The 25846-nt window shown below is 34.5% G+C and overlaps 3 protein-coding genes across 5 annotated transcripts; 2 read left to right on the top strand and 1 right to left on the bottom strand.

Annotated features, from left to right (window-relative positions):
- The first annotated feature begins 110 nt into the window (after positions 1-110).
- LOC122054164 lies at positions 111-1513 on the top strand. The gene is made up of 2 exons (XM_042616007.1): positions 111-232; positions 1082-1513. The coding sequence occupies exon 2, from the start codon at positions 1094-1096 to the stop codon at positions 1475-1477; it is 384 nt and encodes a 127-aa protein (XP_042471941.1). The 5' UTR covers positions 111-232; positions 1082-1093; the 3' UTR covers positions 1478-1513.
- A 357-nt stretch (positions 1514-1870) lies between these two features.
- LOC122055639 (protoheme IX farnesyltransferase, mitochondrial-like) lies at positions 1871-11181 on the bottom strand. Its single transcript, XM_042617176.1, has 7 exons — positions 10760-11181; positions 8991-9120; positions 5852-5989; positions 5606-5739; positions 4910-5035; positions 4717-4820; positions 1871-2511 (listed from the first exon to the last, which is right to left on the bottom strand). The coding sequence occupies exons 1-7, from the start codon at positions 11107-11109 to the stop codon at positions 2132-2134; spliced, it is 1362 nt and encodes a 453-aa protein (XP_042473110.1). The 5' UTR covers positions 11110-11181; the 3' UTR covers positions 1871-2131.
- A 1533-nt stretch (positions 11182-12714) lies between these two features.
- Positions 12715-22384, top strand: LOC122055625 (DAR GTPase 2, mitochondrial-like). Of its 3 annotated transcripts, XM_042617158.1 has the most exons (9): positions 12715-12953; positions 13065-13228; positions 13849-13953; positions 14087-14164; positions 14323-14470; positions 14620-14690; positions 20933-21029; positions 21108-21283; positions 21550-22384. In XM_042617158.1, exons 2-9 carry the CDS (start codon positions 13067-13069, stop codon positions 21790-21792), a joined length of 1080 nt encoding a protein of 359 aa, XP_042473092.1. In that variant the 5' UTR covers positions 12715-12953; positions 13065-13066; the 3' UTR covers positions 21793-22384. The 3 variants fall into 3 exon arrangements, with proteins under 3 accessions (XP_042473092.1, XP_042473083.1, XP_042473099.1); XM_042617149.1 differs by having other exon boundaries at positions 20933-21283; XM_042617165.1 differs by having other exon boundaries at positions 14244-14470; positions 20933-21283.
- Positions 22385-25846: the final 3462 nt, after the last annotated feature.

The following is a 25846-nucleotide window of genomic DNA, read 5'->3' as shown; positions in this document are numbered from 1 at the left end:
AATATGACTTCATTCAAATATAACTTCATCCAGATAAGAGTTGATCCAGATAAAGATTTGATCCAACTCTATAAAAGGAGACGAAGACTCTACGTTCAAGATATCAATTCTTCATTTACTCATACTCCGAGTTCTTGAAATAAAAGCTATAACAGAAGCTCTACAATCGAGGAAGCTTCAAAAGGAGTGCGCTACCCTTAGGACTTCTGGACCGGCCGCCATTATTTATTTGGTTTGCATATTACAAGTTGTATTAGTTTATTATTCTATTTGTACTTGCATTCTAAATTATAAGATAAGTTTTTTCACCTTCGGAAAAGCTTCCGAAAAGAAAACCATTAGTGGACTCATGCTGAGTGCATATGACTCTGGGATTGAGAACCAAGTAAAAAATCTCATGTGTCTTTTTTCTATCTATTTATTATTTTTTATTCCATTGCGTACTAATGACTTTGATAGAATGAACGAAAGTGCATTAAAAAAAAGAACGGTCAATATTCACCCACCTCTAATCGATGCACAATGATCCTATAGCTAGTTATAAATATTACAATAGCCTTGAAAATAAGAAATAATATTGTAACAACTACTTCATAACTTTTATCTATTATAATAGCTACTTATAAAAGTTACAATAATACTACAATAAAAGAGTATTATCGGGATAAAATATCTAATGGGACCTTTTGACCTATAAAAAAAACAGAGAGGTGCCTTTTTTATGGTTTTCATAATTTAAGGCGGCCTTGCTTATTTTTATTCAATTTTGGGTAAAAATTAAAAGGGCGTTATGCAAATGGTAAGAAAGATACTTTAAAATGAAAGCTTTAAAAATTTTATTTGTGCGATTTAAGTCATTTTCTATAAGATTACTTAAATGAATTTTAAGTTACTCTTAACAATTAATGAAAGATGAACCTATAAGCAAAATACAAAGATGGTAGTAATTAGGACTCTAACATAACCTACAAAGCCTACGTAAGTAACTGTAATTATGCATTAACCTTCCTAAACCACACCTTTAAATATGCCTCCATTTCTTCTTTCCTTCCCACCAACTAATTCATATCAGTAAATCCAGAATATTACTTCCATGGGGCGATCACTGGAGCTGTTGTCCGTGCTGCTTGTGGTGATGCTGGCCGTGTGGCCGCCGCCGGCAGCGGAAGCTCTGCCCCGGTGGCCGACTTTCTGCAGGGGAGAAGCCCGGTGGTTGTGCTTACGGCCGCCGCGTATAGGGATGCCTCCGCCGCCGAGCGCGAAGCAATGCATGGCCCCGATCCGCCCCGTCAAGGGCTGCGTGCACTCGCTCTTCCGGTCCGACACTTCAGGCAAGCTGCAGGTGGAGGGGGACTGCTGCGGGGCGGTGAGGAGCATGGAGGGGCAGTGCTTCGACGCCGTCTTCACCAGTTTTTACTTCAGCAGCGATTTCGCGCCGAAGCTGAAGGAGCACTGCACGCCGCCGGCGACTGATTGAAGACTTGCTGCTCCTCTCGTTTAGTTTCTCGTGGTGTTTCGATCAGATCAATAAAATAAGGAATTTCTTTCTTTATTTTGAAACTTTTAATAAGAATTATTAATTTTTAGCACCCATAAATTAAATTCCTTTTAATAATATTAAAGGGGATTTTTGTAGAATTTTAAGTTAAAATTTCTCAACATTTTACAACTACAACACAACATAAAATCTTAATTGGTGAAGGAGAATCTTAAATTATTATCTGCAATTTGATAGATCTCATTATATTAGATTCTTCTTCAAAATCTATAAGAAGATTCTTCTTGAAAATCTTATATTTATAGAAAGAAGCTTTGTGTCATTTATTAAATTAGGTAGCTTTAAATAACTTAATGAAAGATTATGAAATAGTTAAGTTTGAACTCGTGTTTTTCCAACAAATAATCGAAAATGTACAATCAAATGGTAAAATACAATGTCTGATGTTAAATAAATCCACTCAAACCTTTTGGATGGGAGAGGGAAAGGCAACTTTTTCAGAAATTATTACAAACGAGATTGAGAAACTGTTGTTTGAAGGTGGAACAGAACCATCTTATTCCTCATCAAAACACTATAAACAATAAGTGTTACAATTCTAAGGAACCATGAAACTACCAAAACGCTTGTAACTCATGAATCGGAGGGAAAGTACATAGGCGCTGGTAGAAAGGGGAACGGAGCAACAGAAGCATAGGCAATTGGCGGACCTGTTTGCGATCGACCTTTCCTCTTCTTGTAGCTGCTGCTGCTGCCCTCAGACGCAACAATTTCGGTTTCGGTGAGGACTTCGTCATTTCTTGTTGGTTCCGCCATCGTCATCTCGTTTTGTTCGTTAGGCAGCCTATGCAGTAGCAGAGCAGACATGAAAACAGGGAGATAAATGAGACTTCCATGAAACATTCTTCGTGCATTCTTTGAGCTTCGATCACGAACAAATAACAGAGCTCCTATGCTGATACCCATTGTTACAAGTGTGGATTCAAGTGCAAACCATTTTGAAGTAAGGCCCCCTACATGATGAAGGTTTATTTGGTAGGTCAGTCAACAGAGAGCAAAACATAAAAAATTCTTGATGTAAATTAGCCAATGCAGCTGAAAGCATACATTTAGAATGTGGTACTACCAAAGTACCAATTTATTCATAGCAGAGATTAGAATGTTGAGACGGATACATGAAATTATCAGAAAAGAAATATTAAAAAAAAGCATATGCAACTTCCAGAGATAAAAAGCATGTGCACTCTATGTAGCTCAGCTCCCTTACTGGATAAAAAATGAGGACAAATATTAAAATTGTATGGACTGTGGACATGCTCAAGACAAATAATAGAGACAAGTTGACTCTAATAAGGTTGAAGATGTTAGAAATTGAACGAGATGAAAGAAAATACTAGTTAACATAAGGTAATTTAAAAGATCAGAATATTATTCTACAGAGGCATCTCATAAGATGGACTCCAATAGTTGAGACTAACATTGCTTGTCATTCTCTGGGTGATATTATGCAGAACAAGAGGAAGGAACAGAATTGGGTGTCGAATGAAGGGGAGTTAAAAGTAGAAGTTGGATCGTGTTAAAACTCAAGTACAAAGAAATTGCTGAAAAGGATGGCTGTATCAATTGTGGCAAAAGGCGAATACGCTCACCCCCAGTGCCCCCGCCAACCCGTCCCAAGATCAACACGGAGGAGGTAAATCACGGACGGCTACTAGCCTTTGGAATAGTGACTAGCACATAAGGGAGGTATTTACCTCGGCTTTGCCGAGATTCGAATCCCAGACCTCATTGTGGCAACATCTCATGCGCTAGCCACTAGACTCATCCGAGGAGACAAAGGATGGCTGTATCAACATCATTAGGAAAGGGGATCTGATGATTGTATCTAAGAAATTATCACAGTAGGAGGAACTTGGAATAATTTAAACCAAAGACAAATGCAGTTTGCAAGATTTGGAGCTAGATCAATGATAACACCAATGGGGTAGATGTCCAATGCTCACATATCTATATTTCTTAGCATATAACTACCTCTGATGTCATCATGTCAATGATTCTGAAATAGTGGAGAATACAAAAAAAAAAATATCATTACCTATTGATTCCTCCAAGGATAATAATTATATTAGCATTATAGGTTTATTTATTTCCTTTTTAATATTCAGAGTTTGAGTCTTTCCTTTGTTCTTGCAAGAAGTTTCTGAATCTACAAGCTCACATTAAAGAGGAGTTATCTTAATCTGTGGTGAAATTATCACACAGAAGAATTCTTTTTTTCTTCTTCTTGGTGAATGTGATTTTCCCTATTGTTGGTTCATTGCATCAATTATACCTCACGCTAAGAAACTAAGATCCTTAGTATCGATCCTGATGTGTACTAGTATTGATATCAAGTAAATATCAAGCCAAAAGATTAGTTAAGAAATACCAAAAACCAAAGCAATATAATTAAAATTTACAAATACCAATTAATAATTTAAAAGTATCATCCCAAACTGGAATATCAGTCCCATGCTAGAATGACATTGTACCAATGTCATGCCCGTGGGTTGACATGCACTAGTTAGGAAGGTCAAACTGTGGGGCAGGATGATAAGAAGAAGAAGAGCAGTATGTAGTTTAACTTGTCTAACATTGGCATAGACCACACAAACCCACATGTCAACGAATAATCCTGCTGCAGAAGCATAGCTCTTGCATCCCATTGCAGCTCGTGGACAACAAAAGAAGCCTTTGCATCCCATCATAGCTTGAGGAAGGCTGACAGAGAAGCCTCGCTGTGTTAGTTATCTAATTGTGAAAGGTCATCATAGAAGCTCCTTTGCAGAACACTGACCCTCACCTCCTATTTCCACTCAGAAAAGGCCAGAAGTGGTATTCACATTGAATTACAGCTCATGGAAACCAAAAACCTACTCACCTCATCTAGAGTCTCAAGTCTATTTTGTTCATCAACCAACAGGTGGAATTGTAAGTTTTACCTATGCTAACTAGCATGGAACAATTTAAAAACCATGCACTGTATCTTTAAACAAGTAACGTCTATCTTCCATGAAGAATATAGAATAAAAGAAAAAAAATCTCTAAGTGCACTGCCTAAGCTTTTGGTTATTTTCACCTTCATCCCTGATTATACCGTATATAAAATCTTTGCTGAAAGAATGAGTAATTTGTGAACAAATGCAAAAGGAGAAACTCCTGTTATGTTAGAAACTTACAATCATATGCCAAAAATCCTAGTGGAAGCAGATAGAGACAGTTTCTCAAAGACACTAAAGCAGTTCTTTGACCAGAAGCATCAGCAAGAGTGAACATCCGAAACCTGTTCAAACATGCAAGTATAGAATCATCTGAGAGAATGCTTCCCAATGAACTACAATTGAGTTTTTATAGTCAAATAGAAACACAAACCCTCCAGTAATGTAGTCATCGCGGCATAAGTAAGCAAGGGCCATGAAGTGTGGAATCTGCCAATAATATAAAGCTGCTGGAAGAATCATTGAATTTAAAGATACTTCACCAGATGCAGCTGCCCACCTGAAATTGAATAATGTTTAGGGGCAAAGCAAGCGTGTGAACCATAAACATAAAGGGTAAATCATGAGAATTGCAAGCAAACAAGCTATATTGCACCACTACTTTTACCATACTTCTTAGTTGTATGATCCAGCATGGATCCCACATAAAACTTATGTTTTATATGTAGAATATTACATGAAAATGCTGACTAAAACTAAATCCATGCTTAGATTAGATTGGTTTCTAGTTTCGTTCTCCAAGGAGGCAACAACCAAATTGCAACTGCTTTGACAAAACAGGATGAACGAAGAATCATACTACTACATGCAGATGGTCATAAAAAAAACTTTAAAAAAAAAAAAACTCAGATGCCACCTCCACAGAGCTTATTCTGATATATAGCTTATTGAAAATAAATTGTAGCAGAAAGGCACTACTTCAATAAATACACCAACAACAGATAAGAATAAATAAACAAGAACCTGAAGAAAAATGCATATAAATTTTACTGAATAAAGCTTGGATAATAGGAAATCTCTATGCAAGGGTGAACATAATGTCAGATTATTTGCAGGAATAAAATATTACCCGAGAAGTGGAGGAATGGCACCAACTACTGCTCCAACCCATGTATTAATGGGGTGTATTTGTTTCAATGGAGTATACACAAAAGCATAAAGAACCAAATTACTAGCTGCAAGCCCCGCTGCCAAATAGTTAGCCTGCAATGTACCTTGTCAATGAAGTTTTTCAAACCATCAGCCATAATCTCATTTATGTGAATGCAAATCAAAGTTTAAACCAGTTAGTTTATCAATGGAAATATTACTAAACCTTCCAAGCCAACAAAATGGTGCCAGCTAACCCAACACTTGATGCCCACATAGCAGCATGAGGAACACCTATACGTCCAGAAGGAAGTGGTCTCTGCCTTGTCCTTTTCATCTTAGAATCATTCTGTCTTTCAAACACCTAACACACACAACTTGGTGAGAAGTCAAAGAAAAAAAACTGAATACAGAAACCCACTATTAAAAACTAAACTAAAAAGAACAAAGTTAATATTTGAAATACTGAAAACATGCACTTAAACAAAGGGCATAAAATTGTGCATTAATTGATAAGTTTATGTTTCCTTGCATTAAGCAGATGGACCAACTTCAAAAATCTCGAAGAAAACAAATGAAGAAACATCATGAAAAATGTCACAAGCATAAGCACATTAGTTATAAATACCAAAGTTCATCACCTTCTGCCTATGATGATACTAAACAAAGTCCAGCAACTCAGCTAGTTATGGACCGTGGGCAAGCCCATGCAACAAAAGAGAATCTAGAGCCCATCAAATACAAAAGATACACACATTTAGAAAGACGGGTGCATATCAAGAGAATTGATTTAGCTATAGTAATTGATTTTTATTTAAGTTGAGTATCTTTTATTTTCATAGGATTGAGTCTAGTATCTTTATTTTTAGTAAGAATAAAACCTTTCTTATTCCATGTTTGTTTTTCTTCCTTTGTCGGGAAGGAATGTTAGTAGTTGTATTTAAATAGCTGGAATAATGCAATAAAGATTACGACTGAGTTTACAAAAAAACAATAAAACCTCCTAGATCGAGAGGTTCTCTAATCCCAACGAGCCTCAAATTATCCCTAGCACGATAGGTTGTCAAGATCGTAAAACCAAGAAGACAAAGATTAATTCCACCAATCAGCTTATAAACTGTCCCATTCCATGATCCATATCCAAGGGCCATAGCAAATTGGTATTAGAGCTCGTTGTAATGGGTGACTACCAAGCACTTTAATAATGCTTTGATGCTTTTCTTAAAATTTATTAGGAGGACAAAGCCGCCAATGAAAAACGGCAGCAACTCATCCACTCACAACTAGAGGAATTGTCCAAAGGCTTCTCTAAGCTACACTCGCACATCAGTCATCCAGGTGAAGAGAGCAGCAACCATCCTAACCCACAAGGGAACGTGGCCATGAGGAAGGACCCTCATATATACCACAATATTCGAAATTGGATTTCCCACGTTATGATGGTCAGTCAGATCCTTTGGTATGGCTCAATCAATGTGACCATTTTTTTCACCATCAACGCACGCAGGAGGGAGAAAAGGTTAGCCAGCCTCATTCCATCTCGAGGGAGATAGTCAATTATGGTTCATCAAACTAGAACGTAATCGATCTCATATTCAACGAGGCGAATTTAAAGATCAGTGTAATTAATCTGAGGTTTTGGCCACTTATTCGCAACAACAAATTGAGCGAGCTTGGCAAACTTCAACAATCAGGATCCGTGGAAGACTACCCGCGAAAGATGAACAATTGGCGGCATGAGCGAGTTCCTTAACATCAGAACAAGAAGTTTAAATATTCATTAGTGACCTCCAAGATCACATCGCTACGGAAGTCGAGCTTCACCACCCAAAAGATCTCACATTGGCTATGAGTTTGACCTGTCTTTATAAACGCCGCTCTAAATGATCTGAATATATCATCACACCGCGATACACCCCCATCCAACCACCGAAGCAACCATTTATCAAATGATTAAATCAGGAGGAAATGGAAGAACGAAGTGCCAATGACCTTTGTTTTAATTGTGATGAACTTTAGTCACCATTGCAAACATCTTTTCTGATTTGTGGGATTAGAAGATATGATGAACAAGATCATGTCGAGGATGTTGAAATTTAACTCAAAGCAATCACAGGCACTCGCACTCCTCAAACCATGCGGATTCAGGAAGACATTACACATGTAGCTCATCATCGGGAAGTACTCATTATTTTTTAAATTCAGCACATGCAACAATCTAGAGCTCATCAATAGATAAAAGATCTAGCGCTCTGGGTGCATATTAAGATAATTGATTCAGCTATAATAATTGATTTTTCGTAAGATTGAGTCTAATATCTTTATTTTTAGTAAGAATAAAACCTTTCTTATTCGGAATTTGTTTTCTTCCTTTGTCAGGAAGGAACGTCAGTAGTTGTATTTAAATGTACGGAATAATGCAAGAAAGATTACGACCGAGTTTACAAAAAGAAATCAAACCTCCTAGATCGAAGGTTCTCTAATCCTAACGAGCGTCAAATTATGCCTACCACCATAGGCCGTCAAGGTCATAAAACCAAGAAGACAAAGATTGATTCCACCGATCAGCCGGTTAACCGTCCCATTACGTGATCCATATCCAAGGGTCATACCAAAATACAAGTTTAATAGTGATGAGTCAGTATAATTAAAGATGACTTTGCCAAATCAATCTATTTGCTCAATAGTAGAATCATTCCTAGTGTAGGAAATATTTGTGGCAATAGGAACCACTTGATACTGTCCATAAGTTCAACAACAAATATATCAAGACAACCTCTAATTTGTCTCGATGGGCCGTGATTTATGACTAAAAGCATATTCAACGACACAAGCAAAAGGAAAAGAAAAAACTCATGGCCAAAACATCATACATCGACCAATTCAATAATTGAAATATTTGGTGTTATTGTCCTCTTGTCCATTGTCGGGCAGCAAATTCATGAGTAATTCTTTATGCTTTAATTCTACATTATAGGCCTCAACGTTAAATGATGGAATTAGAGACAACGATTAGGAGAACCAGTCCACAATTAAGCATATTTCCCTAATCAAATAGAAACATATCTAACATTACATATTAAAGCTCCTACATTTTATCCTGTTGTTTCACAGATTGCGGTTTCATTCATGAAAAGGTGCAATATCCAATTCCTTGGGACTTAGGACGTAGAAACACACAATGGTAGAGCAAATCATAGAAACACACGACAGGATATCATATCTCTGTTATGATATTACAGCACATATTGCATACAAGATGTTCTTACCTAAACTGCAGTACAAGGACAACTAGCTAAAATGTGCAAGTGAGGAAATTCAGTTTAAAAAGTATGGTATGGCATAGCCAGAAAAGTTAAGAATACCTGATTTAGAGAGTTAGCAGATGCTGCAACCATCATAGTACCAGCACAAGTGCAACAAAGCCCAGCAAGATCAATAGAACTACTGCTCCCAAGAACAAAACCAGCTCCAGAAGTTGCAACCACTAGCATGCTGGAGAAAACCACTATGATTACGCATCTGGACTGAAAAGATAGAAAAGATAGTTTCTATAGAAACAAAAAAATCAGAAAACAAATGCATGCTTCTTTAATGCATGGCATCAAATTGACCTAACACCTCTTTTAGTTATAAAAATTATATATGCATATTGGGGAAATACTACACAGAAGGTTCACATTATGCTCATGCCAGTCATATGGCACCAAAAGCTAGAGCTAACAAGATCAGTGAAGACTACAAACCTAGTCAGGTGGTAGATATGGATATGAAACACTTGTTTTAATATCATTTCATTAAAATTATAGAGCTTATAACAAGTTGCAACTTCCATCTATATAAGGTCAACCATGAGTTTTATTCTTCCAATTGAACTCCGCAACTTCCATCTATATAAGGTCAACCATGAGCTTTATTCTTCCAATTGAACTCCGCAACTTCCATCTATATAAGGTCAACCATGAGTTTTATTCTTCCAATTGAACTCCGTTATATTGTTATTAGAAATATAGAAATATGGGTCATATCTCATTGGAGATCTTTACTATTGAAGATGCACAAAGATCAAAATCTCATATTCAAAAATTCTCTTTCTGTTCTTGTCTCAAAATACCGTTCACATGACAATTTTAGAGCCTTTGAACATGTACTATATACTCTATTCGCACACATTTAAATCACAAGTTTCTGAATATGTCTCAGTGGCTCATGCCATGTTCTTCAAACTCCAAGACACTCAAGGATGCTTAGACTCAAAATTAAAATTACACCCAAGTTTTCAAATTTCTATTAAGACGATCCAAATCAAAAACCATACAGCTAAATTTTGAATTACTGAAATGTACCTAATTTCAAACAATTAATTTAGTCTCTTAATCAAAGGTTCTCTAGCTTTTTGCTAGAGGTACTTGACAAGAAGTGGTAGTCAGAGCTCAGAAGCTTTGAAACTCACTTCAATAAAACTTCCTTTCAAGAGGACAAAACTTGCAAAAGGTCTAGCACATTCATTTATGTTCCTTAAATTTCAAATTCCAAAAAAGGGATAATTTTGTCCTCGCACCCGCTAACTTTGAAGACACTAACACTACACCTCTTGATGACAGAGGGATGCTGTCTTACTAAACATTACCTTCAAATTTCCTTCCTCGCCTGTCTAAAATGAGCATTTCAGGGGATCTGGCAAGGTCAAGTCCAATGCCAACGTGACATTGCTGGTCTTACAAGCCTTCTATCCTCTGGATAAATGACTAAACATTCCACTCTAGCATGTCACTTAGCGTTGCCCCTTCTATTCCAACAATTCTGTCATAGTGTCTCTAAGTTAGCCCTTTTATTCCAACAATTATGCCATATAATCTCTAGGTTAACCCTTCTATTCCAACAACTATTCCATTCCAAGATTACCAGTTGCGAAGCAGAAAGTCAATCATGAATTCTAATGCAAAGAACACCTGTTCACATGAATATATCCTTAGAGAAATGATAGTTTTATGACTACTTCATCACTATCAAATATATCCCGAAACATAATAACTGGATAATAGTAGATTATTCAATCACAAACAGATAGTAGTAAATTATTCAAATCCAAAATAATAGAAAAAAAAAGGAAATTGTATCAAAGTGGAGAAACCTAAGACGAGCTTTGGATAGTTCCCAGTAGCAACGACCGTAGTGACGGATGCCCTCAGAGAACTCTCTCGCCTTGTGCGCGATAGACGACGAAGCAAGCCCCAAAGATCCGACGACTTCCGCTGCAATCTCAGGCGAAGAAGCAGCGGAGGAAAAGGTGGAACCCACAGAAGCAAGATGATCGATCCTTGGATCTACTGCGGCCTGGAGTCCCCGAGCAAAACGAAGAGTCGCTAAGTCGCCAGCGATGCCCTCGAAGCGGGATGGAATAGAGCGATCAGGCATGAGATTAGGCGTCGCTCCGCGAGATGAGAGGAGGCCCCTCGAGGCCGCGGTGGCGATCCTCCACATGGCGGCGGCGTTCGATCTGAGAGCCGGAATGGTAAGCTCTCCGACGATAAATAAAACCAACGAGGGGCTCCAACAGAAGAGCTTTTCGATTAAGCCCTTCGCTGTACCATATTTACGAAAAAGGACTACAGATAAGTGGGGCGGGGTAAAAAGTCTTATATATCTTTCTATTATAAAAAAATTATCTCAATAACTCCTTTACAGGTGCCCACATTAATTTTTTTAATATATTATTATTTTTATTTGTTAAAACAGAAATTAAAAAAATTAATATTAAAAAAACAAACGAAGGAGTAGGAGTGGCTCCGTAGACACGAAGTTGCTCCTTCTATAAAATCAAAGAACTCTCGTAGTGGAAGGGAGCTTTTTTCTTCTTTGCCACATTACGATGGGAGCTTCCAAAGAACTCCCAATCTGATCTATGGATGCCCTTAGAATTAATCTACCATCTCGTAAAAAAAAAAATTTAAAAACATATATTAACAAATTTTAAATTGAGGCAAGTGAAATCTGCCCTTTCAATTTTTTAATTTTTTAATAATTTTTTTTTAACCTACGGGTCAATCAAGCCCATAACAAACCTAGAAAGATGAGCTCGTTTGGACCGACTTTTAAATGGTTTGTTAAAATTTTAAATAAACTCATTTAAATTATTTGATGGGGTAGACTAATCCAATGGATATAATCCAAATTGACGGTCATGGTAGTTTATTATAACAGTCACTAAGGTCGTTCTAGTTTCAATATCATTTTATGATCGTAGTACGAATTTATAAAAAAAATAATTAGAATTAATCATTTAAAATTTTTATTAGAATGAATTTAATAATTAAATTAATAATATTTTGATTAATAGTAATAACTAGCGTGCACATGTGTAACAGACTCTCCTTTATAGGAAATTAATTTAATTTTTTATATCAGATATTAAATTGATAAGAATAAGGGTAATACTAAATGGTCAGAATCTGGCCAGCTAGAATCAATACATGCAAGTGTACACATGAGTATTTTAGTAATATCATCTGTGTACATTAATTACATGCATGTACATGCATGCATTCTAATTGGAGGATAAAAAATTCTAGCTGGTCAGATTCTGGCCAACAAGAATTACCGTCACTTAATTTTAGCGAAAAGTATAAAAGTTTCTTATTTTACTAATTCTAAGATGTGGAACTAAAAAAACTCCAGATTTATAATTGATTAATTAGAATAATTCTTAATAATATATCGCAGCTGAGTCTTGAACTCTAGATCCCTGATTGATTAATGAGAAAAAATTCTAATAATACGTTACAGCTGAGTCTCGAACTCTAAATCTCTGATTGATGTGTATTTGTAAAAATGACTAATAAATTTTAAAATTATTTTTAATATAAATAGAAAAAAAGAATATTCAATAAAATTAGTTAGTAAAGAAGAAATTTTTTAATAAAATTATAAGATGGGTTAATGATACGTAAAATAAATTATATTTAAAGGAATGTTTGGAATTTAAAATAAATTTTATATAATATTTAGAGAGGATAATTGTTGCAATCTAATTAAGTCATATTTAAATTCTGAATTTATTGGATAATTACCCTAGGTGCCAAATAATTTCCGAAGTTTTATTCCTACGCCGCCTTCCTCAGTTCGCACGCGCGCCGTCTCTTCCGTCGCCACCAAACCACTTCCTCCGCCGCTGCTTTTCACCTCTCCCGCACGCGCCGCCGTCTCCACCGCCGCAGCCGTGAGCTGTCACCGGAGAAGGCGACGCCGCCGCCGTGATCTGTCGCCGGAGAAGACGCCGCCGCTTCAAGACGCTGCCAAAGTCTGCAACGTTATCTACCGGAAATTTGGTACAGCTCATTCATTCCGTTCCCGTGGCGTCCGTTCTGACGAACCATACTTCCCATTGCAACCTATACATTTTTTTATCCCCAAATTTCTTTTTCTTCCCTGTGCAACAGCGATGGCTACGCCTTTCACAAGACGTTTGGACGCAGTTGCCCGTGAATTGGCTTCTAAGAAAGGTTCTGGCAGATGGTGTGCTTCTCGCATTGCTGCTGCCGAGCGGGCCATCCTCGATCGTATCCCACTCGTTGACCTTGTTCTCGAAGTCCGCGATGCTCGGGTTTGTTCCTCTTTCTCTTTGTTTTTGTTCAATGGTTTTGCTTTCCTATTTGTTTTCATTATGTTACTGTTTGCATGGATGTTTTGAAGCTTTTTTGTTGTCGAGATATGTTTTGTGAATTTTCTTCACCTTTTCTATCCGTGATCTATCATACAAATCTTTACAAACATGTAGCTGCCGATTGTTTAGTTGTTTTTTTGTCAGGAATAAGCAAAAAATGGATTTCCTTGAATTGTTAGAAAAATTCAACTTTTGGAAAGAACTCACTTATTGGCATTAGTCATGTGAAAACACTTCTGTTGTTGAGGCTCGTATCTTCTCAATTGGATTGAGTTATACAAATATTTTCTTTAGCTTCTGGATGCTCTGGTTGTATAGATACAATTTGTTGCCAGGAACGCACCTTTACTTCTAAGAACCACAATATTGTTAACGTACTACTAAACATTGGGGGGAAAAGTAATATTGTCTGTGATTCATGAAATTTTGATTTTGTCTCAGAGTAATAATAAAGTATTGAAGAAAATCTAGGTATATAAGTTCCTAAGGCATTTTTTTGTGTTAATCAGAGGAACTATGCACTAAATTTTTTTAGCCTTGTGGTTTAACTTATTCTGCAGATCCCAACTACATCTGCTTTTGAGTCCTTAAGAAAAGCGTGTTGCTCCCATAAGCAAGTGATTGTGCTGAACAAGGTTGACTTGGCTAATGATTCCCTAACCAAGGTAATATCTTTGAAGCATTGGGTCTTCTGTTGTTTATTTTTGCAACAGAAGTCCCCCCCAAGAGAATGATAACCTTTTTTACTTTGTATATATCTAAGTTTTTCTCTTTAAAACTGACCATCTTTGTTTTTAGAAATGGATTGAGAACTTCAAAAACCAGAACTATCCAACGTGTGGACTCAATGCTCACAATAAGGATAGTATCAAAGAGGTAATATGATACTGCATTTACTAAATAGCTTCAGTTCGTAAATGGTGTCCAATAGAGAAATTTGTTGTGCTCAATGTAGGGATGCCTTTATGGGCATTACCAAACACTTATCCATTATGGTTTTTGAGGGCGTTGATCAAAATTATCTTCTTGGTCAGCTACTGAGAATTGTACGAGCTAAACTGAAAGAACTAAAGTTTGGTCAGAGTAAGTATACTGCAACTATACTCCTTGCTGGAATCCCGAATGTTGGAAAATCATCCATAGCCAATAATATGCATCAAATAGGAAGGATTGGAGCAGCAGGTGCTCTCTCAACCATTGATTATGAAATTTTGATTTTTTTCATTATTTATTTTTCTGTATGCTTCTACGTAACACAGTTGGCCATTCAACTATCTGAGTCTCAGGGTTCATTGTTGTTATTGTTGTTGCTATGCAACACCATTTTGCAGAGAAAGGAAAACTAAAGCATGCAGTAGTTAGCCCATATCCTGGGGAAACAGAAGATATCAGCAGTTATAAGGTATGTTTCTTCTATGGGAGCATTGTCTTGCATCTTTCCACCTGTCTTGTTTAAAGAAAAGAAATGCATGTAGTGGCATCTGCAAGGAATAGGAAAACTTGAGGCTAGGAATTGAATGGTGAAAGCAAAATTTGGCTCACCTAGCTCTCTATAATGTGATGTGAAGCACAATCTATTTTGAGTTGAAATTCTGGAATAAATGCTGATAATATGATGAAGTTTTATAATAACTAAAAGTTTCTTAAGATGTTACTCTGTTGTCCTGGTGCTGTTGAAGTTTTGGAACCATCAAGAATAAAAGGACAACTCAGTGCTCTGCTTTATAATGGTTTAGTATTTTGTTTGGAGGTTTAAATGAGTTACTCATAATTGTTGGTAAAACAAACTAGGAGCACTCATTGCATAATTTGCAAGTCATAGCTTGTTCTTTATTGTAATATCTTATTCCATGAAGATTCAAGCAAGTGGAAAATAGTTAGTCAAGTTTGGGAGTGGCAAAGAAGAGTTAGCAACCTTCAAAGGTAAGGTGTTGCAAGGAGGAAAGAATGTTGACAATAAACTCTTAAGCACTTGGTGGTAGAAATTGTTTACAAGGTTGCACTTCTTCTATTATGTCCCGGTATGAACTAACAATAAAAATTCTACTATGTGTAAAATTTTATGAAATCATTCAAAAAAGCATATAAATTTTCACTCAATCACTCAGCACATGCTAATGTCACTTGAATACAAACTTCACAATAACCCCTGCTAAAAAAATGCTGTAAATGTAACATATTAGCAACGATACTAGGTAGGTCCCTATAGTATTGTTAGAATTGGAGTGCAGCAGAATACATATATTAAAATCAAATTTTTTCCATTAAATCATGAATCTCTTCATGGTGCATATAGTTTTAATAAAATAACATAAAAACATACCTTGAGTCCTCGATAGGCGTGAATGATATCACAAACAAATAAGAGCCTCACTATGACTCCTCTAGCGATATCTACGCGCACTAGATCACGGAGTTGATACGATCCGTTAGGTACTAGCCTCTTGGATCGACAAAACCTTTTGGAAGCACTATTGATCCTTTTGATGGAAGAAAGAGAGAAATGAAAAAGAGCTCATCCATCCAACTTTTCCAAGGGTGACTATTTATAGCCTCCAAGGAAGATGAAGAGTTAAGGTCTCCATTAATTTTTCATTTAAGTAGAATTATGTCCTCCATTAATTAGGAAGATGAAAAGTTATGACCTCCATTAATTCTTCATTTAAGTAGAATTATGGCATCCATTAATTCTTCAAGGAATATGAAGAGTTATAACTCTTCAAATTTTCCAAGGATCACCATTATTGTGTCTATCCAAATTCTCTACTCCCTCTTCTTTGAATCAAATAAAACCATATTTGATCTTGACCCGTATTAGCTTCTAATATCTCAGAATTAATTAATAATACAATTAATTCTTATTGATTAATTTTAGTATCCACTAAAATAATTAATTATAGATAATGTTCATGTCTACGTGTTATGCGTGTGACCCTCTAGATTTTATACACGAAGGCAGTAACACAGACTAAGGTAACCGTCTAGGAACAGTTTTTAGTCGCACAACATAATAAAATTAATATTAGTCATAAACTATAAACCATCATGAACCGATTACTGTGTAATTCAATCTCTTCATCTAAGTCTACATCCCACTTAATTCGATACATTATGCATCATTAACAAATTAATTGTTTTACTTGATTTCCAAGATATAATAGACTTCTCTTGAATAATAGAATTATTCTTCCCATGGCCATGGATTTCAAGTCACTAATATCTCTATCAAGCGGCCAGGATGTTAACTCCTAATCCAAGAGAATGATGAATCCTTTATTGACTTAATACTATTCTCTCTACACTTTGCCATACACCCAACTACCGTATTAATCGCAATATGATTAAAGACTGCTTTTAACGGCGTCAAAGTACAGAACTCCACGCATAGAATAAATGAAGGTCTCAAGTCAAAAGATCAGTTATACTCATTCATAAAAAGAATGGTCAATGATACTTAATATGTGGTTTCCTCTTAAGCAGGTCGTGTCTAGTGTACCTCTAAACTCAAGGCACCCCAAGTACAACTTGGATATCCATCCCTTGGTTTAACTTGACCTAATCATACTTAGCGTTGATCTAGATATCTATGTCTCCTCCATATATCTATCCGATCAAGGACTATTTTTTAGATTAATATAACCATTAATCTATGAGACTTTATCATTAATCATATACGTACAGAAAAATAAATGATTAACGATACATACTTACCTTTATGAAATAATTATCCAAAAAATACATAAGGAGTGTCTTGGCACATAAGTGCACACTAACAAGTATATGGTTAAGAAATAGGAGTTCAAAAAATAAAATCTAGTAAACAACTATAGGCGCAAATAAGCCATCAAGTCACAATAACATAGTTGTGCACATATAGATACAAATTTAACATAAGCTCATTAAAAAAAGAGAATACACAATCATGAATCAACATATCAAGCAAAAGAATATCATAAATAAGCAAAATCAGAAATGAAACATAAAATGTGAAAAACAAATATTGGTCAACTTGATTGACACCCCATACTATTGATCTCACAATTTTATCCAATGACACCCCCTATCTTAAACAAGTACTCAAAAGAGCCCCAGTCAATATCCAAGAATGACCTATTGAGATCAAACATATACTTAAGATGAGAGTTGCCCATGGTGAAACTTTCACACTCCCTTGGACTGGCCACAATATGCCATGAGTTCAAGTAGTGAATCTTGTTGTTGACACATGTGACAAATTATAAGCCAAAAGTTCTCTATCTCATGGGGCAAAATGAGAATTCGAGTATGCTAACAATGTGTCAAATATAAAGTCAAGGTGACAGCAGTGTGAAACAAGTGATAACTATCTAGACTATCATGTGATAGAGTTGAGTACATTACATTGGTAATTTTATAAAGGAATTATTGAGCCGATAAAGAGAATTATGAATGATCATCAGTGACAACCTTTCCATAAGAAGAAGTATCATAATCTAACTATGATTGTGGATATGAGAGAAAAGGATCATGCATTAAACTTATTTTCAAGATTGAATTGATAATTAAAATCAATAGAATATAATCCATGAGAGAAAATGAGAATTCGAGGATGCTAATAGTAAGTCACAATGAAGTCAAGGTGGTAGCAATGCGAAATAAGTGATACTATCTAATCTATGAAGTGATAGAGTTGAGTACATCATATTGGTAATTGTATCAAGGAATTATTGAGTCTCTAAAGAAAATTATCAATGATCAACAACAACAACCTTTCCATAAGAAGTATCATACTTTATCTATGATTGTAGATATGAGGGAAAGGATCATAAACATGGCATCAAACTTATTTCAAAATTGAGTTGATAATAAAATCAATTGAATTTAATCCATAAGAGAAAAATATATTTTCATAATGACAATCTTTATTATATCATAAATAAAACCAGGTATAATGGGCAAGATTCACAATCTTGAGTCGTGCTAGAGTTTTAGTCTTTGACTAAAACGATATTGTCTCAGTATCGTGCCGACATTTAAACACTTGATGTTGGTGAAGAATTGGAGATGGAAGGAGAAAGAAGAAAAAAAATAAAAAAAATAAGAAGATACACCAACTATATATTTAAGTTTGGATTTTGGTTCCTTTTGTCCCCATGGGACGGGCATATGGTTATTGCATAGGGTGTTGCCACCAAGAGGTTTGGAGGTCAATTCCTGACAGCGAAATGCTTGCCAGGTGCCTACCCTCCTTCATGCAATGGTCATTGTTCAAAGGCAAAGTCATCCGTGATTTACCTATCTACAAATGACTATGGGACCAGTTGTGTGGGGTGCTCAGGCTAGCGTATGCCTTTTTGCCACCAAGTTTGGATTTTGTGTTTTATTTGGAATGATCAAGTTTTGACGTTATCTTGTATGGGCACAAGATAAAAAATTAACAATATTACCTCAATTCATTTTGACTCATGTTGTAGCATGCGACGATACTTATGGACATAATTGACACATCGGCACAAGAAATAGTGCTTGTGCTAAGTAGTATTAAGTTTCGATAATTTATTGGAATGATACTGTTTTGATTGTGCCGCTCAGCACGGCATAAGATTTCAAGCCATAACAATGGGGCATTATCAATAGCAAGAGTATTATATTTTAAAGGTACAAATCAAGGACAATCTATCATCATAAATTAAAATGAATGAAGAAATCTGATTAATCTATAACTGTATCATCAGCAATTGTATTTTTTTTTTCTGCCAAAGAGATTATGATTATGGTCATTGATTCAACTTAAAGTATAGTTTTATTACACTCCTAATCATTCTCATTAAATTATGGCATGTCTAGCTTAAACCAACATTCTTTTAAAATAAATGTAAGGACTGATCATTCCAAAACATACAAATTTCCTAAAATCATAGAAAGACTAAGCTAGCTAATTAGTCGAACTCTTGGTATTGTTCTCATAGATATGGAGAAGTTGAGTTCATTATACATTGATCACTAATCCATAATCACTGCTCCAATCCTATATAGTCAAGAAAATCATTTCATTAGTGAATATCACACCAAACAATTTCAAATTAGATATTAAACAAGATCCTAAGTGCTTTTGGTAGCATCTATGTTGATCCATGTCAATAAGAAATTGACACTATATACTTTTCAAGTGTGCAGAATAATTGAAATGCAACTCCAAAAACCCAAGTAAAATAACTAGATCAACATCCATCTAAACCTTTAACAAATTGAATGATCAGATTGATTAATCAAGATAGTTGATATATCTTACTCTATATTGATGGCTCACCTAGTAGAGTCTAATCCATTAAATTCTAACTCTATTCTTGGTTACTAGGTCTAAGTCAATACCTCAATCAAGTTCTAGTTTTGAGCAAAAGATGATTACCATAGTCAAAGCCATAACGTGTTAATCAAGTACCCTAAAGCAATCATTTCTTGGTCAATTCTCCTCTATTTTAACCTTAACAAAATATTATTTGCTAAATTTTAGTTCAACTACCAAAATTAAATGAAATTGAACTTAGACCAAGACTTGATTTAATATATGAAGTTTACATGGGCCTCTGTCGAGATCTAAAATTAACTTGGATTGCAGGTCAGTACTATCAACAGAATAAGGCTCCAAAATGAGTCTTTACGTATGCTCATTGTATCAGGGTCTGAAATTTATTTTAGAAAGATTAATTTTGATAAAACAATAGACTAATTGTAAATTAATCTTGCAATGGTGGAAGTAGATAGGAAGATTATTAGTAAATAAATCACTACATAAGTCCAGAATTTAGTCCACCATACTAATATCATGTTATAATCATTGTTAAGAGATTTAAAAATTAAAATCTCACTATTTAACGGAGATTTCATGCTCAAATCAATAATAAGCATCAGTTGCGAGAAATTATGAAGATTATCAAAAGAAAAAATATATATGCGCCAAAAAGGGTGAATGGAGAACTTAGTTCCAGCTCAAGTCTAAAAATAGCTCCTTCCCTCAGTGATAGAGCAATCTCATTCAAATTGTGAGGGAGGTTGACTTATAATTAATTTAGAATATGAAATTACTAAAAATCAAAGTATTTTAGACTTTAAGCTCAAAAATAAAAATCTCAAATTTAGTTTATAACATCTAATTTGAAAATTTTCCTAAATTAGGTTATAGCATCTTTGGTTTAAATTTAAGAGCAATCTCATTCAAATTGCAAACGCTGAAGTAACTTATCCATCTAGCGCTGTGGATTGTTTGTGACTTTTGTCTTCTCTAGATTCAGGCTGCCAAAACTCTCAATAGCTTTATGATAATATGTGGTTTAAATCTAAGGTCAATCTCATTCACGTTGCAAACAGTTTGTAACTCCTTTTGAGCAGCACCATGGTAGTAACTGAAACAATGATAATAATGGTATGCCCTTGTTTTTTGAGTAATGATACGCAGAGGGAAAAAATTTCATGGAAAAACTATAGACACATAAATTCATGACCCACTATTTTTACTTTTGTGGGCCCATCATTTTATGTGTCTATCCTTGAGATTTTCCTTGAGATTTTTCCCTCTGCAAATCATTTTTCTTATCTTTTTTTCTTTCATGTAGACCTTATGATATTATTTTGCATTTTCAACATTTTGAAACATGGTCTTTACAGTTTGGAAGTCATCCCAACCTCTACGTATTGGATACACCTGGTATTCTTCGACCTGAAATTGCTCACTATCATTCAGGGGCTAAACTAGCCTTGACAGGTCTGAAGCTGCCTGAACTTCTATCTCGTTTTCTGTTTCTTGCTGGATCAGTACATTTCTTAGCTCTCTCCGCAACAGGAGCTATCAAGGATAATCTATTGGATGAGCATGAACTTGCTCGGTATTTTCTGGCTATTCTAAACTTGTCTGAAGAATACAAACGATGGGTAACACCGAAGGATACTACATATAGCATGCCTGGTAGCTTAGAGAAACATAGAAGAAAGGGACAATATGCTTCAGATTTTACACAGGTCAGCAGATCCAAAGTTTATTCACCTTTTACTTTCAGAATCATTAAACACAAGTGTCTTCCTCTAAATTCTATCCTCGTCTCACTTTCTAATTTTTTATTAGTAAGTAGTTCATTTACTTGAAAAAGGAAAAAAAAGGAAAAGATCAATGTTAGGGTTCATAAAATCACGAGCATATTAATATATGTTACTTCATCCCTCTACTTTTGTTTTGCATTGCTGTGTTCGTCCAACATGCAGAACTTGATGATTAGGATTCTGTGCAGGATTTCATTGTCAAAGATGTTCGTCAAACCCTTTTCGATTGCATATCATCGTTTGAGGGAGATTTGGAAAATGAATGTGACATGGAGAGATTGATCGAATCTCAGATTAAAGCATTGCAAGTGCCTCTTAAAGCTTCTCTAGAGTCAAGTGCGCACAGACATAGCACAGTTGCTACAAAATTACTAAAGCTTTATAGAACTGGAAGACTTGGCCACTACACCTTAGATCTTGTAGATAGTTAAGTTCAGTAGGATCATACTTCTCTTCACACGATGCCTAATGACTTAGTAGTCTTGTTCCAAAGATGCCTAAATGACGTCCCAAAATTTACTCCCCATAGTGCAGCACAAGCAAGCAAATGGCAGGAAACACGATGAGCTCCAATATGAGTGGAATCAAGGCATCATACTCTAATTCTCTCTCTGGCCACAGTTAACCGTGCACGAAGATGTTGCAGGTGAAGGATGAGCAGTGCCACCAGTGCCATGTACATTGGGTTCTCCATTTTCTCGTCCTACTCGCCTGGGAGATGGAGAAGCTAGATGCCAATGCAACTGTCGCCACCAGCTAGATGCAAAGAAGTAAGCTTTGATCTTAATGTCGCCTCTTCTCCTATGCAAATCTATTTTTCCATGGCATGCATTGTCCATATCACAGAGGTGAAGGAAATTTTTATTTTACTATCAAAATGCTTACTCTACAAGTGATATAGTGGTCATTTAGAAGGGTTAAATATAGAGATAAGACATTTTGATACTCAAGTGAAACATTTTGGCTTTAATGGAAAAAGTTGCTGAACTATTGAAATATATTGATAACTTTTCTTATTTCAAATGCCATGTTTCCCCTTATAAACTCTGCTCAAGTTATACACCTAAATGAACAGTGTCTCTTCTATTATGAGTGCTGACAAAGAAGAGGTATTGTATTTTTGTATTCCTTTTTATAAATTATAGGATCAGAAATTAGTATTCTTAATTCTTGGGTTAAAATAGAAAAAGTAGATAAAATTTATGGGTAAGTTGAAATTCCGTCTAAAAATAAATTAGTTGAAGAATCGAACACACACAATGGATTGGATTAATCGTTGTTTACCTTAAATCATCTGAAATACAAATAAATAAAAATTTGAACTGTTATTTTTTTTTAAAAAAAAAATGTCATTTGATATTGAATTTATGCTGACTAATTTTAAGGATGAACAGTGTCCTTTGTTGGCGGCAGCAAAGACAGAGGGGAGAAGGAGAGGAGAAGAGAAATTGGGTTAAGATTTTTCAAAAATTTTATAAGTCAATTAATGATCTCATATGTATAATTTTCTCTCAATCATATCAATATATATTCTTCATTAATGAGTTGGATTAGAAAGCCCAAATACAACCTATTATTCTTTAACAAAAAATTAGCTCATTAATCCTTTGATTTGGTTAACAACTAAACCAAGTTGATTAATGACTAATTCATGATTAAACCAAATATGGTCCAACTCTTCCATAAGAGATGTGACTCATCCATACTTCCATTGCGACAAATATTTTCATATTTGTCTTATGTATAGTCCAACCAAACATTTATCTATTGATCTAAGAATCCTATTCTTTATCTTGTTTTACGTCTTTTAGAGAGTCGTTAGTGCGTGTGACCCAATAGATTTCTGGTTTATCTTGGTCGTCCATAATTAACTACTTAGTTATAGAACGATCATGAGTGGCGTCTAGTAGTACATCATGATCCCTAATTAGCCGAAAAATTATAGTTGATCTTAGAATTAATTCTAAACCCTTCAGCAACTACAATGAGTCGTGTCTCGTTCCTTTCACTCGTCTTATACCCACTTGGTTCAGGACATGGTCTATGTGTCTTGTTCCCACTAGGCTGACTACGCCACACCTACCCCAAGTAATAATTCCTTGTTTTACGAATTCAAATTACTCATACATATGTACAAGAGTCTCGCACTCTTAACATGTGATGTTTTGGCTAAAGACTTTGAGTAATAATTCTAACGAGTAGCCATAGGGTATACGTCTGGTTGCAAGAAGCGGTGAATCCTCTGTGAGCTATCCAAACACCTTCAGACACTTCAACTTATACTCAATTATCTCGAGTCCACACCTCAATGAGATGCTTGCTTAAGATGTCAAAGTATAAGTTTCCATAACCAAGATGACTTGTATACCTCAAGTTGAAGGAAACTTGCACTCGTGCTGCAGTAAGAACTTCACAGGCATATTTATATATGTAGAGAATCATATGAAATCTTACAGCGAGTCACTCCAATGAACTAGTTACCATAACCAGCATCCACATTTAACTCTTGACATTCCAATGTCTCCAGTCAATGAGAAAATAGTTGCTTAGCCGAACCAAGGAGTATAACCCGTGCTAGTCTTACAGAATTGATGATGTTCGAATGCATCAATTCGACGACTAGAGAAATTTTAATATATTCATAATTACATATGTAGAGATAATCACTAGTTACGATCTAATCACAAATTCTCTCATGCTATGAATTATATTACGGGTATTCAGTAAATGAGTTTAAGATAATCAAATATATAATATACACTCAAATAGTGAATCTATACTTATCAAATAAATAGAAAAAATCGTAAGGTAATTGCCTTAGAACATCCCTCGAATTCTAACAGGACTTACCTTTGCTAGTCATCTAGTCCTGACTAGACTTCTCTATTCGAAACATCAAATCATGTTTGGATCAATTCTTGATCAAACTGACCAGACTTAGATATATTGTCAAACATCGAAACCCTATAGATCGATTGCACCAACAATTTCTCCCTTTTTGATGTTTGACAATTTTCTTAAGTTAGACTTGGGGTTTTAAGGGTTAATTCTCAAAGTTTGAGAGATTTGATAAGTTTGGGAGTTTAAAAAAATTCTGAACTTTTCTAACTTAGGATGACTTTTCCCCTTTGACATACATCAAAAAGACAAAATTAATGTTACTCTCCATTAGATTTTGCACGAACAATAACATTTGAAAGACATAATTAAGTGTTTCAAAAATATAATTTTTAAAATGTAATTTTCTAGAGTAATTAATTATTATAGACTAATTTTTAAAGTTGGTGTTCAAGGCAACTTTTGAAAGTTAATTTTCAAAACATTAAAAAAAACTCTTTTAGTATTTATTTTAAAATCATGTTGCACATAATTTTCAAACATAAAACTTTATACGAATTTTACAAAATATTAATTTTCAAAAATAAAACTCTATAAGAATTTTACAAAATATTTTTCAAGGTGTTTTGAAAGCATAATTCTAAATAATTTTAAGCACTAAGAGTCTTGTAAAAAATTTTTAAAATAATTTTTAAAATAAAATTTTTTAACGGAGTTTCAAAGATTTATAAAATTAATTTTTAAAAGAATTTTAAAAATTATGTTTAATCTTTTAATCAGGATTCTCTCTCAACCTAACACATCCTTAGAAATTATGATTAACTACACAGAAAACTTCCTATATATCTAGGGTGTAGATCCAGATCAAAGAACACCTAAGATATTTTAAGAAAATTTTTAAAAAAATATTTCAAAATAATTTTAAAAATTTATCAAAACTATTTTTCAAATATTTTTGTTAAAATTTTTTAAAAAGAACTTTTCCCAAAGATTTTGAAAAAATTATATTGAAACTATTTTATCAAAAGTTGAAAGATAAACTTTTAAAATATGTGATTAAATTTGTCTTTCAAATAAGTCTCCCCTTAATTTAACACTTTCTTCAAAACTCTTTATTAACCACCTATGTGTCTAGGAGTTTACAAGTATGTGGTTGACCTTAACGAATTTAGATAGTAAGTATTGATCAACAATTATTTTAAAGAGTGTATACTTTTGAAACATATATAAGTAATTGTAGTTGTGACTTAATTTTCTTTTCTTGAGAGATGCTTAACATATATTGTCTAATGTAGACATAATTTGATTTTTAATTTATTTTAATTAAAAATTCTAACTTAAATAATCTAAAATTAATCATGAATTAAGTTTGATTAAAGTCTTGAATTATTAATTAATCATGGATTATTTAGTTATTCTGAATTTTGAAATAAAAGTTTAGATTAATCTCGTGTTGTATTTAAGTTAAGTTTTACTATTTTTTTCATATTAAATGATTTAGTTAAATTAATTTTAGAGAAAATGAATTGATTAATTATTAATGTATTAGGTTAAGATTGAGTTAATAGTTAAATTTTCAATTAACTTATTAATTAAGATTAATTATAATTTATAATTTACTCAATTATAAATTTTAAATTAACAAAT

Source organism: Zingiber officinale, chromosome 1B, assembly GCF_018446385.1.
Source record: "Zingiber officinale cultivar Zhangliang chromosome 1B, Zo_v1.1, whole genome shotgun sequence".
In the NCBI taxonomy this organism is placed as follows: Eukaryota; Viridiplantae; Streptophyta; class Magnoliopsida; order Zingiberales; family Zingiberaceae; genus Zingiber; species Zingiber officinale.
This window is presented reverse-complemented; position numbering and strand designations above follow the sequence as displayed.